The 15497-nt window shown below is 33.2% G+C and overlaps 1 protein-coding gene across 5 annotated transcripts in view; it reads left to right on the top strand.

Annotated features, from left to right (window-relative positions):
• Positions 1-3249: 3249 nt before the first annotated feature.
• Positions 3250-15497, top strand: part of LOC123705440 (adenylyl cyclase-associated protein 2) — a 30186-nt gene continuing 17938 nt past the window's right edge. The window contains exons 1-3 of one of the 5 annotated variants that reach the window (XM_045654390.1): positions 3250-3386; positions 13534-13772; positions 15205-15290. In XM_045654390.1, coding sequence (XP_045510346.1) covers positions 13740-13772; positions 15205-15290 — 119 coding nt within the window. In that variant the 5' untranslated portion in view covers positions 3250-3386; positions 13534-13739. Of the gene's footprint in view, positions 3387-5958; positions 6789-8629; positions 8762-12680; positions 12901-13533; positions 13773-15204; positions 15291-15497 lie in introns of those variants that run through there. The other 4 variants (XM_045654245.1, XM_045654317.1, XM_045654462.1 and 1 more) reach the window with 4 other exon arrangements.

Here is a 15497-nt window from a genome sequence, read left to right as displayed (position 1 = left end):
TTTGTTAGGCTCCTTCGTCGTCCGCGTCGCGTCCGCGTCGGCTCGAAAGTTCTTGATTTCATTGTCACGCGCTATGATTTGCGCGCGGATTTTCTTGTGTTGTGAATTTATTTTTGTATTATTTTTTTTTTTTTTTTTTTTTTTTATTTTATTGATTCAAATAAAATATTTCACTAGTATGCATTTGAGACTATATTGTATTATGTATAATTTATCGTAGGTATAGTTATTCTTATAACGCAGTTATATTTTCGGTGGGACAATTTGACCCGTGATTTTTCTGAAATATCACCACGTTGCAAATCACATCAATCATACACATAACACACGTATGACGAAAGTATAGTGGCTAACATTGACTCATCAGTTCATCACTGAAACCAGTGATAAATCAGTATATCATATTTTATTGTGTTTGAATATTTTTTAAACAACGATATATACAATATTATTATAAATCGGTAAACTACCAAAGTACTTCCGAATTTTCAGACAGACAAACAAGTAGTTTGAACACGCAGTTTTCTTATACTAGTAGCAAAAATCAAAACCATAATATTATGTTTACCTACTATATTTTACTAAAAGTCGAGTGCGTCGAAATCGTAAATAATAATATAATGTTTTTCACCTTCCTGGTTATTTTCCCATAGTAAATAGTGTTTTAGGTTTGTTGTTGTAGGTAGGAATAATAATAATTATTCTTACTTGTTGGTTATGAAATGTATATTGAAATAATTTACTTTTACAAATCATTAGTGATATTAGTTTTGAGTGAAAATGCTTGGATCAGCATAATATTATATGGTACTTCAAATACATGTTTTGATAAAAAAACAATAGTGTAATAAAATAAAACTGCGTTTTATTGTAATCAATGTTGACAGTTTTAAATTCCAAAATTATTGATCAATAAAATAGTTTACACCAACAAATATAACTTTTATTTTTATAACCATCGTTCATAATATAAACCGTAGCAGGTGGCGTTTTGAAGTTCTGTCTACTCATACAGAAAAATGGAAAACTTGTTTTTTTTGTAAACAATTTATTACTCATTATTGTTGTTTGGCTGTGTGTTTGGCAACTCGAAGCGTGGTCGTCCGTCGTAGGTACTTTTGTTCGGCGTCGCGTCGTCGCTCGTCCGCGTCGGCTTGATATAAAACATTCTTGATTTCATTGACACGCGCTATGATTTGCGCGCGGAATTTCTTGTGTTGTGAATTTATTTTTGTATGCTATGCATTTTAATTGAATCAAATTGCAATATTTCTCTAGTATGCATTTGAGACTATATTGTAATAATTGATCGTGGGTAGGTATAGTAATTAATTATTCTAATAACGCAATTATATTTTCGGTGGGATTCAAAACAAAAAATTGGCCCGTGATTTTTATGAAATTTCACCACATTGCAAATTATATATTATACAATTACAATTACAATTATTATAAATCGGTAAACTATCAAAGTAATCACAAACTTGCAAAATATGCTTTTCCGAATTTTCAGACAGACACACAATTTTATTAGTTTGTTTTAGCAAAGTAGGTACCTATACCTATACGCTTACGTCGCGCGTCGCGTCGCGTCGTCGAAAACGGTGCGCCCAGAAACAAACATACCTACCTAATTCAGTTACAATCCTTTTTTTGTTCCGTAATATATTGTATTCTAATACGATTTTTTTTATTCGTCGGCCAGTTCTACTAGGTATAAAAAGATAAAATTGAAATATAATTATTGTAGCGACAGCCATATGTTACTATGTTTTCGTAAATATGTTTTTCACCTTCCTGGTTATTTTCACATAATCTTATATATATATAAATGAATTGCAAAATGTGTTGGTAAGCGCATAACTCGAGAACGGCTGAACCAATTTCGATAATTCTTTTTTTATTATATTCCTTGAAGTACGAGGATGGTTCTTATGTAGAGAAAACGTAAACATGTACCACGGGCGAAGCCGGGGCGGACCGCTAGTCTAATATAAAAATGAATCGCAAAATGTGTTGGTAAGCGCATAACTCGAGAACGGCTGCACCGATTTCGATAATTCTTTTTTTATTATATTCCTTGAAGTACGAGGATGGTTCTTACTTCTTATGGAGAGAAAACGTAAACATGTACCACGGGCGAAGCCGGGGCGGACCGCTAGTAAATAATAAAATAATAAATAGTGTATTAGATTTGTTATTGTCTCTTGTATACCTACGAATAATTATTCTTACGTCTTGTTGGGAAATGTTCAAATACCTACCTATTGAAATAATTTACTGTTACAAATCATTAGTGTTATTAGGTAGTTTTGAGTGAATAGGCATGGATCAGAAATTCAGAATATAATATGCTACTAACTACTCAAATACATACACGCCAAACTTGTTTTACATTCACGCCATCTAGAGTTCAATCTTTATCATTTTTGTATACGTCTGTGTGTGTAAACGACCCTGTATGCAATGACAGATGTTAAAACGCATGGTTTTACCGAATTGGGTGGATTTTAAGGCAATGATATGACATATTTAAATAAAATATAATATTCAGTAATCGCCATGACTATTCCTACGACCTTAATCTTTTCCAATTACGCAAAAAATTCAAATAAACTAGAAATGTAGAATTCAGCGCCATCTAGCGGGACATTGGCTGGGAACAGATCGTAGCAATCACCTTAAAGAGACCAAAATCGTCGCCTTACTCCATGACGTGATTGTTTTGCCATGACGCGACCTATAAATTTCACTCCCAACGCGCCTAAAAAAGTTTCTACGTATTCTATAGTATGTATACGTGTAGAGTGAATCGGTTCCTTCCATCTTAGACCACATCTCAGCTCAGGCGATATCAGGCGAGATTGTGGTCAAGCGCTTCCCAATTCTCAATAAAAAAAATGTTTATGTGAGAGAATTACAACAGAGTAGTTGTTATGTGGCTACCTTCCTATTAGAATATTAGTATCACAGAGCATATTAGTATGGTATACAACATAAAGTCGATATTGAATTGATATGGAATGCATGGGGTAACGGGTCATGCTATGGTTTGTATTGAGTCAGAAGTAAATTTTTTTCCAACCCCGATAAAGAAGTTTCACTTCAAAAATCACATCAAAAATAAATCTGCCTGATGAAAATGCCAAATCGAAACATCGGTTCCAAAAGTGTAGTATCCGGATAATTTAAAATAAAAGAAGTTTAGCGTTTGTTTGACGGGATGACGGCTTGACGCTTTATAGTTTATAATGACAGCCGACAGTTATGAGCTAACCTACTAAACTCTAAACAAGACTGATTTTTATACATTTTTTGGATTTATGAACAGTAATATCAAAGTCTGTGTAGATTAGTTTTGGGAATACAGTGATAAAAATTCACCGGTAAGTGATAAGAATCATTATGTCATGTATATCTTGTGCGTATATTTTTATTGTTGGCTATTACGCCCGTATCTATTTTTTTCATGGAAACCGGGTTTTTATGTTAATCAATGGAGAAAATTATAGCTTTATTCAGTCTATACATATATACTTTGTTCTTGTATTGTTCATAATCCATCCTAATTCAATTAAAATGTAGGCTAAATTAATCACTGCGGGAGATTAAAATATAGGGTATTGATGTCGGCACGAATAAATAAAATTTAATAGATATACGATAATTTAGTAGGTATACGATACACACGAAGAGGATGTGTTAAAATTTATTAAAAGGCTAACATTATTATTGAAAATGCAGTATTTGCATTGAAATTTATAATGCACCAGGGATGAAATTAATTCAGTTCCACTTGTAAATTTAAGCCGGGTCTGTTGTTCTGGATGGAGTTGCTGTATTTAAATCAGTTAAAAAATATTATGAAGAAGCATTTTCATGAAAAGTTTAAATATAAATTTTTGAAATTTGAATGAATAGTAACTAGTTAATATAAATTTATGAGCAGTATATAGAATAAACAGTACTTTTTATAGTTTTTGGACTGATTTGTCTTTGATTGCATGTTTAATTAGTGGTTTTGTGTTTATTTAGCTTTACCTTTGGTGCATATAGATACAGGGATCAGGGACTGTCCCGTACTTATCTAATAATGAAATAATTTTTGTACCGTTTGCTGTAATGATTTCAAAACGTCAAGTTAAATAATAATATAATGAATACATCACATTTTAAATCCGGTAAGAAGTCTTTAATTTCAAAGTAGCCAGTAAAAATAACATTGTGTATTAGAAGCAGACATAATTTATCCATTCTTCTAGACACATTTACTTCACATCAAGTAGGGTCTAACATTTTATAGTTGTAATATTAAAGTAGTAATTTTATACTACATATTACACTTATAAAAAGAGCCATAAAACAATAATAAGTAACAAAGACCAGAACTAAAGACAGCATAAATTTTCAACAAGAAACAGCTTAACTTGCAAACAAAGGCTTCTAATGCTACCCAACCTACCTTTAAACCAATACATTTGAAACAAAATCAGATCAAACTTATCACAAACAAAATATACCCATAACATCTTTATCTGATACTAGCTTTCCGCCTGCGGCTTCGCCCGCGTTTTCAAAGAAAAACCTGCATAGTTCCCGTTCCCGTGGGATTTCCGGGATAAAACCAAGCCTATGTTACTCGTTGATAATGTAGCTTTCGAATGGTGAAAGAATTTTTAAAATCGGTCCAGTAGTTTATGAGCCTATTCATTACAATCAAACAAACAAAGTTTTCCTCTTTATAATATTAGTAAGTGTAGATTGTAGAAAGATGACTAATAAATTATCTTGTTAGTTAGTCTAGAAACTACAAATATTATTCAATGTTGATGCCCCGGAACCACAGACACAATAGAAAATATATATAATGTTAAAAATATGAAATGCCGATTCGAAAGTGCATCTTAAATAAGTCTAATTGAATAAATAAATGTTTGAGTTTGAGTTTAAGAATAGGTAATAATTAAAAGAAACAATATATTCCGAAAAAATAAAGTTATATGCATTTACTTAAATTAAACGCACAAAAAACAAAATAATCATCATATGAATTCGAAATCCTAAAAATCCTTCGAAACATAAAATAATCTGTAATTAATAAAACAAAATCAATAATCAGTATTAAAGCAGCTAACAAAACCTCTCTTAAAGTGAAATTTTTATCTCAATCGAGGAAAAATCGTTAGACGCACGGTTTGAATTTTTTTTAACTCTATTACCTGAAATGGGTTATTTATATCCCACTTTAAGTACGGTCGTTCGTACAATTTATTATAAACCAATATTCGTCGTTATTTTAATTAATTTTTCGCGTACTCATACGCTACATAACGCTCAAGTTATTAAAAGAGTCAGTCGCTTAGTTTTTTTTATTCCCTCATCATATTATTGCCCTTTTTAAATCTTCAATATAAAATTAATATAATGGTCCCTTGAACTTCTTAGTCCACAAAATCATAATAATATGCAAAACATTTCGAGTTTCTTTATTCTGGCGGCTTTACTTTATCTTTCCTAAAACTATCTAAAATCATGTGTACTTATTATTGTATTTTTCATTGATGATTAAATTTGTTGTCGATTTTCAATCAACTTATAAATTCTATTACGTGCCCCAAATATTACTTTGTGACTTAAATATTAATGCACCGTGTGTACACAAAGATTTGTGGGCCGTTGAGAGCTTAGGGCGCGGGGAGCGGATGGTTAAGGATGCGCCGGGCGGGCGGCGCATCCGCCCTGCGTCAGTGCCGCCAGTCGCCCGCCGCCGTGCGCCCGGCCGGCCGCCGACAACCTTCAGCAGTTCAATATGTTTTACAAGTAAATGACGGCAATGAATTAAAATAACACAAATATTTGATAGTTGTTGACATAAAAACTATTTATTAAGGTTCTCATTATTGATGTTGGATTGTTACAAAGTTTATTGTATGTTAAACACGAAAACACGTATGCTATTTAGTTTTCTCACCTAATAATTATGTTCAAAAGTTGCTGTGCGCGACCGAACAAAAAGAGTAACAAAAACAAAACAATATCTAATAGTATGGATTCCTTGAACAACTTGAAAGCTGATGAATGTGTAGAAAAATCCGAAAAAGATTTGTATACCCAAGAAAAATCTGACAAAGTTAATCAACCCGATAATTTAACTGAAATCGATTCAAATACATCGAAACTTGATACTCTGATGAAAAATACTGACATGGAACCTGACTCGATATCTGATGAGGCTGCGTGTGTGAAAGACAACGAAAACAACGAAGAGTGTGACCAACCAAAACCGGAAGAGGTAGAAGAAAATGAGGGAGAAGAAGTTGATGAAGATAGCGTAGATGACGTTTTTCGCAAGCCAGATATAGTCAAAAAGCGATTCTCCGTTGATTATAAGAAAACCAGATTGGATTTTAAGCGGTATTCTGTAGATTGCAGCCGAAACGCTGCTACTTTACAGGAATTAGCTACCCTTGAACAGGAATTGGCTCGGACTAACTTCGATATTCGGCCTACCAGACGTAAATCAACGGGAATATTGAAATCTACGACAAGTAGTACAGAAATTCCTGTAACTACAAAAGATTCTTGCTCGGATGATGACGATGTTTTCGAAAAAGACTCATCTGTCATTGACATGGAAGGTCCCAGAGTACCGCCCGCTACTCCTGTTGGTCGTGACGAGCTAGCTCTACGTAGACACAGATTCTTCTCAGATCTTGTTTGTGCCGCTAGAGCTGCGGTAGAGCATCGTGTAAGATTTGATCCTCTAGGACCAGTTGTAGCAGAATCAGGTAAGTTATCGCACTTTATAGGTGATATCTTGGCGACTCGATTCATATCTTTGGATCATTAATCACATACATATTGTAATACCACTCCACGTCAGATTCAGCTTCGTCTATGACGATCCCAATCAGTCTTTATGAACAATTAAAGCAATGAACAAAAACGCATTGGTACATTGAACTTATAAATTATTTCGTTGACGTTTTCTAGTAAAATAAATTCACGTAAATGCATAGTTGCGTACAATAGCAAAAATCAATGCACTTGGCCTCAACCCAAGTGGCCGCTCGCTTTATAACTTGTTAATTTCACTACAACTGAAATAAATAAATACATTAATGTTTCAATTTTAAACATAATTTTATTAAGGTCATATGATAAAAAGTTTCGTTCAATACAATTACATAACCGCATACTAAATTGCATAAAGTATTACCATGAATACGAACTTGTACTTTTACGGTATATAATATGAAAAGTATATTACTGTTGCGATAAATTGTAACATTATTAGTTTAAAAGGTATTTTATGGAGCCTTGCCGCCTGTCCCTTGGGATTTTACGAAACCCGAAATAGTATTTTCTTTTTCAGTTATTATTAGAATGTATAAAATAAATGACGTTGCTTTTGAACAAGTACATATAAAATGTATACATATGTAATTTAGTTGGAATCTAGAAAACTTTAACTTGTAACGTTATTCCACTCAAACTTTTTCTTTGCCACAAAACTTAAGAATTTTTATTTCTTTTTAAAGAGTGCTTTATGTTTTAAATTTTGTTTTTATTATAATACACTGAACTATTTTATTAAAAAATCATCGTCATTAATCATATTATTGACTATCGAGTAAGTATAACGGTTTGTGACTGTGACCGACGGCTGTAGAATGATTTTACCGCAGTACCATGTAAGACATTTTAATGAATATAAAAATAAGTTCCTTATTCAACTTAAATTTAAAAATAAATCCCATTGAGAGGATGATCAATGAGATTTTTTTAAATTTAGAGAAACAGCGGGAACATTGTCGCCTAATGAATTAAGATTTAACGGTATAAAAAACGCGTGTGGTGACCCAAAAATGTACCCATTTACTGGACAAAGTTATATGCATAATATTTTAAGTATGGTTATCTTTTTCGCTACGAACTTTATCTTAAGCGTTTTTAGTCAGTCTCCGAAGGTTTTTGGCTGGATAAAATATTAAACAAATTACATATCATGAGTACCTGAAGCGTATAAAATGACATGTTCTTATAACACTAACACAATAACTTCTGAACACTCGTTCACAGTTTTGTACTCACAAAAGCTCTCAAAGGTAACTTAAAAGTATCATTGTATTTCTAACTTACTCTGGCTAATGGACATTAATTGCTGCTTCTGTTTTGGAGAAATCTTTTCTTGTGAACTTGTTAAATTACATTTCATCGTTCAGTCAATGGGAAATTCGATTACTGTTACCTTTTGTGATCATATTTTTTTTTTCTTTCATTTGTATCTAAAATTTAAACTAATCTCATTAGTCTTCTTAATTATTTTAAATACTTATACAGAGTTGATCATTTGAAACACAATTTAATGTATCAAGCTGCTAATATGCGCACATGTGTTACAAATTGAAGGCATATTTACAGTGCTTCATTATATTGTAAGTGCCCAAATGTTTAGTCTCCTAGCAGTTTTTCATGCAGAAATATAGAGTTCTGCGTCATAGCGGGTGACGGCACGACTCGCTCGTGAGTCACCGACTTATGTGTACGGACTACGGAGTCTCGATCGCGGTAGAGACTGAACAGCCGGTTGGTTTGAGTCACAGTAACATCCGTCCTCGCCACTAGTGGCAAGTGGTTACTGGTTATCGGCGCAAGCGCTCGGCTTTACGCTTATGTGCTCATTTTATCAGTGCATGAAAGAACGGTTTTTTGATTTAGTGAATTCTTTGGATTATTAGCAAAACTTTTCTGTTTAACGGTGAGTTTATGTATGTTCTCTATAACATTTATATCTATTTTAGTCATTACATAGGTACTTTAAAATTGATTGCATTACAGCTCTTCAGTGTTGACGTTTAGTGATAAGAAGCATACATTGTAATATTTATGTAATTAATGTGACTAACCGTTCAAATTTAAATCTAATTTATTATTGTATGATCGTGTTATTATCGTCGTTTCGAATTCACATATGCCACGGATTAAAGAACCTTTATTGAAAAAAGTGCATGTGTTAAAGCAGTGTTATATGTCTGCTGTTTTGATGTCATTCAACTTTATTAAAGTAGTGATATCTCTTTAATTATGTTCGCGAGTTACATTCGTATAAAACTCTACCGACCATAAAAGGTATAACTGTGTAAACACGTTATCCTGTTACTAAAATACAACAACATTAATTAGTTATGTGTTTTTTTTTTATATTTTATAATTCAAAATAAAGTCCATTTTATTCAATTTATTTCACATGTAAATCTTTCGTATCTAGAATTTGAGCATCAAAACATACGCTACTGTAATCGGAAGCAATCACCCGGTACTCAATAATTATGTCGCGACGAAACAACAATAGACTGCCAATATAAACTAATTCTCATAGTGTACAGGATGTTACGGGTGATTCGGCATATTAAACACGCATTGTTTATAACTTCACTGGTCTGTGAAACTCCCGATAGTATTAGTATTCAGCTATCCCAAATCAGCCAAATGATTCTCTTTTGTATTCAACAAACATACATGAATAGATTCTACTCATTTATTCCAATGTTTTATTCAGTTTAAGAAAACTATTTTCTGCTCCAAATTCATGTTAGGTCTGACCTGGCTGGCAATTCTCCCATCTAATACATTATATAAATTTAGAACAGAGAATATTACTGTAAAGCCAACAGTTCCTAACACTTCTCGTAATAACTTCGAGAGAGCTTTCATTGACGAATGCAACATATTTCTAGGTCATGTTTACTTCAAACTTTTAGTATGATTAAATGTCAAGTACACTATTAGAAGTTTCATAATTATGCAGGTGCGGTGAAAATCATTTTAAATAAAGGCATAAAGGTTCATAAAAATGTAAGTACTTTTAAAAAGCGAAAGGATCATTTAGTATAAGTAGGGCAAATGTTAAGTGCTCTTATATAACGTGCCTCGATGTTTTTAATCCCCAACAGCTTAACTGCAGATATTTTATATTAAACACAAAATATTTTTTTCTTATAAGTCTATATTTCAATTATATTTTTATACAAACGTTCGTACTATAATTTAATGATAAAAGTTGAAATTCACTAAATTTGTCTCATATTTCTGATTCTCGAATACTGTCACTATTCGCTTAAATCTCTGGCTCTACTGAGGCTCTATGTCTTTTATTTTAATAAACTTTAACACCGGTACAGTAGTTGTAACCTAAACCAGATAATATAAATTTATAACACACTATAGGTTAAAAGTTGTGTGTATGTTTTGGCTATGTCTCTAGTCGGGTCTACATTGCCTTTTAATGCCCTAATTGGTCGAGAGAGCAGCCCGAGCGTGACACACATAATGGTATCGGTACTATCGGAGCAGCATTGTTAGATTCCTATTATGGAAGATTCGAGAACATGATGTGAAACTTCAAGCAACAGATGGCCAATACCTGCTGTTTATTTATTGCACGTAGATTTAAGAGAAGCATTTATATGGCTAATTCGAAAAGTATTTTTGATGAATCATTAATTACACTGCGTAGAGCTGTGATAATTGTCTTAACATAGAAAGTTAAAAATACAAAAGTAATTATTATTAATTAGTAGAATTTGAGTGGTTCCTCTTTTATTTACCTATTCATACCCAATTTTATCTGCTTTGTATTCCAAATTAGCTAATGAGATTTCAATTAAGATAAGTACGCTCGTAAATAATGATCAAATGACAATAAATGGGTCATAAGTATCGTAGAATAACATTATCTGTATTATATATCTTCACGCAACCACATTTCAAACTTGGATTAAGTTGCGAGGAAGGATCTTACAACTATCAAATTCGTTGTCATAACTTCAAGTTAATATTGTTTTCAATTTGCGGTTGAATCATGGTTTATATTTCAAACAGATCCTTAGTTATAGGTTATTATGATGTCAATGTAACTGTTTTAAGATCGGATTTAATATGACGTTCTCTATTCACACTATCGTAGGAAGGTAACCATCCTCATTAAGAGCGTCTTCATCTCGCGGGTATATTTACTCACTTATGTGGGGAGGGTATCATTTATCTTCAATGGAGTTGGGACTTGGGGCCCTAGAACACGCCGATATAATTGTTTATTCAGTAATGCTATATGCGCGTGCCGATTAGTCGGGAGTTCGAGACCAGGCGAGCGTGCAGAAAATAAAATGACTTGATAATTTTCCATTAATCTGCTAATGTGAAAAACATTATCTCGAAACAGCGAAGGAAAACATTGAGAAGAAACCGGTATGTCGAAAATTCTAAAACTATAGGAAGCGTGTCAAGTGGGAACGTAACTGGGCTGATGATGATGACATGCCGTACATAATATTATTTGAACTCGCACCATTATGCTACTCCAAATACTGTTCTGCGATTAGATACTCGATACACACGGTAGATCGTGTATTGATGTTTGTAAGATTTTCCATCTCTTAACCTGGTATTGATATTGTGATAAAGCGTACATCGATAAAATGATACTGGAATGCTGGATAAAGACGAGCAGAGTTGCGTAACTCCGTTAGTCATTTAGAGTTGGCCTTGGCCGTGCAGCGTTACTAAAATAAATGTGAGTACAATGTGTAATTTTTACCATGTGCCTTGAAGGAAATTTTGATTTTCATTAAGAGTGTCTAAATGGTAATAAAAAATATATTTCATCTTTCGAGAACATGGTTTTTAATTTTGAAAGATGACTAAGTGTTTTACTAGGATATTCTAGTTATACATAAATAGAATCATCAAAATATAATTAAGATTCTAGAGCAAAACCGTTTCTGAAGATTATAAAAAATATTCATTTTAAAAAGTCTTATTGATTTTCGACTACGCCCATTCATACAACATGACACAATTAGTTAATTTTAGTTGTTATTCTGAGCTATATTTCATATTATTTGTTGTTATGTTCATAAGTACATTTAATTAGGAAACAAAACACGAATAGGTACAGTTTCCGCTTATGAACACTTAAGCTGCGTTTATCATTTGTCAGCTCGCCAATGTGTCATTGACTTGTAATTTTATTACATTATTTATAGAACTCTAGTTGAAAAATAAAATCTATTTTGTTTCAAATATTATTTACCTATTTTTACGCTATAAATTATACAGGGTACATAGTCATTAACCATAATAAATAAAAGTTTCCTTGTACCCCAATAGTCACTAACTTCTGGAACATTCATTCATCCGTGACCTCAAGAATAGACAATCGATGTCTTGACAAAATGCCAAGTTATCTAAATATATGGCCGTGTTTTGAAAATATTTTGGCAAAGCGAGGAAAAGTTGTGGTTATGGTAGTGTTTTATGGTACTCCTTCAAAATACGCGTTTATTATCCTTTATAAATCTCATAGCAAGTATGTGCGTCAAAAGCGACGTAATAAATGAACAATCAAATAAAAAACGTTCATCTCTCGACATCATAATAGGCTAAAACATGAACCGAAAACCCATTATAACTTTACTTATTTACAATATTTTCCATTTATTGCTTCTTCGTATTTCACAAAAATAAATGTCTCATACATTGACGATACGTCATGTTATGGTATCATATTTTTGCTGATTGCATTATCATCACTTTTGTATTTCTACAGAACTCATTATCGCGCGATATCTTCAGACTTAGTCGTTTGATAGTACTCAACCGGAAGGTTGGTTTTTGATTTAATAAGTGATTGTGAAATACAATATTATAGTTATTTACAAGTTTTTTTTATTTAAAAAGTATACTTTATGATGGAGCAAGAAAATGCTAGTAAAAATATGAGAAATTTAATAAAAATGTTTGAGGCTCGAAGGAAAATGGCTGAGACCGCGGAGGGTGCGGTTAATGACGTTCTGCTAGAGAATACTCCAGAGAATGAAGGTGATAAATGTTCATATGGTATGGCTCTTCAAAACAAACAATGTATAGCGTATGAAATAATAAAATCCTTTATTGTCCCGTACTAAAGTTTAGATTTTTATAAAAAAGAAATATTTACGGTCAGGCTCTTTGAGATTAAAATGTTTTGAAATTAAAATTAAAATGTTACCTGTTTAATATTCTTTGGAAGTCGCTGCAGGGTGTAATTTGCCTTCAGATTTTAGTCCCTCGATTAAATTTACCAAGTTTAACATGAAAAATTCATAAATCTAAATAATTAGGGATCTTTTATTATATAGGTAGGTATTCTTTATTTTACCGTACCATACAATATACATAATATAATTGTCTATTTAAATAATTAAAGATTTCTAGTTACCACCAAATACGTGATACTGATAATGACTAATAAAAAGGTTTTATTTATTTTATTACCGAGAACAGATTGATAAAATGCAGTGCCATATAAAATAGGTACACAAACAATATCATCGATTAGTTAGTACGTTCTATGAAATCGGCATACGTTAACATTGCTGAATTGGATATTCTATACATAAATCAACACAATATAGATACGTTAAATATGACTAAAGGAAACCTCCAATAGGTATAGTAAGATCCAGCTAATTTACAAAACCTTGTCCGAAGGCAGTGAAGCAGAATCAGCAGCAGCGGCGAACAAGCCAGCAGCTGATCTAGAAGCGCTACTAGATCGTTTGGAGCGTGTGACGTGCCGGCTGGAGCGCCTGCCGTGCCTGCGCGGACGCACCCCCACCCCGCCCAACTCGCCCGCCCCGTCCGCGTCGCCCGTGTGCTTTGTGACGCCGCCGCAGGAGCTCGTACCGACTGACGATATGAGTGTCAACGGGTACCAGGATCTTATGCAGGTTCGTATTCTTGCGGGTATACTATAGGCAGCTTTGAAGAAATAAGGTTTAGGACTGGTCGGTTTGCTGAGCGGATAGCAATACGAAACGTGATTAGAGTCATGGATGCGGTATTTAAATATTCGGTATCGAACCTAGAATTTGATTTGTGTAGGTATCTATTCATTGTTATTCAAAATGTATGCCAATTGTCTAACAATATAACGTTCTATGTTGGTAGGTACGGTACGCAAACAATATATTGTTTTGTCTTAACCTGTATGTGCCTATTTCCAAATGCATAATCTTAAATATTATAAGTTTCTTTTAGTTCTTTTCTTTCTTTCTTTCTTTCTAAGTGTTTATATGAAAGCCGCGTTGATGCCGCGTATATAATTAGAAGACGAATTGACATACGTAAGAGCTATTTCAAGAGTATTTATGGTGGCATATAAATAGTCGCTTTAGAGCTCATAATACGAAATTACTCAACAATAAAGTTTGTGTCCATCGGCTTGATACGTGGCAATACTGTCACAGCGTGACGCCCCTCGTTTGCGGGGTGTAGCTCGCCAATCAATTACCCCGTTACCCTTGTCTAAACAATGTGACTCTATTGCGTGTCATTGATGTTGATAAGCCGCGGTTTGGCGGCAATTTGGGGTATTACGATTGTTACGTTGTAGTTGATTGAGAAACCGAAGCAATAGATACCAGGAGTTTTTTGATTTCAATTTCCAAAAGGTTAGATTGTTTTGGATGTTCAAAAATTATTTATTTGTTTGTGGTATACAACAAGGGTATATTGCACTTGAAATTCAATATATTGTGTTTCTCAAAATTAAATAGGTTAGGTTTCATTTGTTACATTCCATCGAATTCATGTTATACTTAATTGAAACATCAGCCGAATAGAACTCGCAGTTAATAAGTCCCCATTCATTATAACTTGATTAACGAAGTTGGTACTAACGAGGCTGTTTCAAATAGCTCTGTCGGCGTTCTCACAATATGCCACGGATGTAATAAATGAACCATTTTTAACCCAATTAAGGGAAGATAAGATGAATTTCGATTTTCAGATAGATACACCCTTTAATTAAATATAATCGTAGCTTGCGTTCCTTATGTTTAGAAAGTATTGACAATCTGCATACTGTATAGGCAGTTGAATTACATTAATAATAATTACTAGCTGTGCCCTGCGGGCTGCGGTTTTTCCCGCATTGTTCCTCTCCTGTTGGTCTTGCGTGATGATATATAGCCTATAGCCTTCTTCGATAAATGGACTAACTAAAACAGAAAGAATTTTTCAAATCGGACCATCCTGAGATTAGCGCGTTCAAACAAACAAACAAAGTCTTCAGCTTTATAATATTAGTATAGATAGATAATGCTTTAATTTTGTTTTCATCCATATCTAAGAATGTTATAAGTAAAATGTTCTATGCAGGGTCCCCTGCGTACATACTTGGAGCTGTCGAAACAAATCGGCGGCGATGTCGCTACACAGGCGAACCTCGTCAACGAAGCCTTTCAGTAAGTTTCCTTTGACGAATAAATAAACAGCTAATTAACACAATTTCTACTTATGCAATTTCTTAGTTTATATTAAAGTTTCTGAAGTCTGTGAAACGTTTCAATTCTGCTAATTGCCACTTTGCAAAATTTTCCATCTTGAGTATACGTACTTAAGTTTATTTCATACCCTCTTCAAAATAAATCTAGTATTTTAAGAAAAACATT

Source organism: Colias croceus, chromosome 1 (assembly GCF_905220415.1).
Source record: "Colias croceus chromosome 1, ilColCroc2.1".
NCBI lineage: Eukaryota > Metazoa > Arthropoda > Insecta > Lepidoptera > Pieridae > Colias > Colias croceus.
This window is presented reverse-complemented; position numbering and strand designations above follow the sequence as displayed.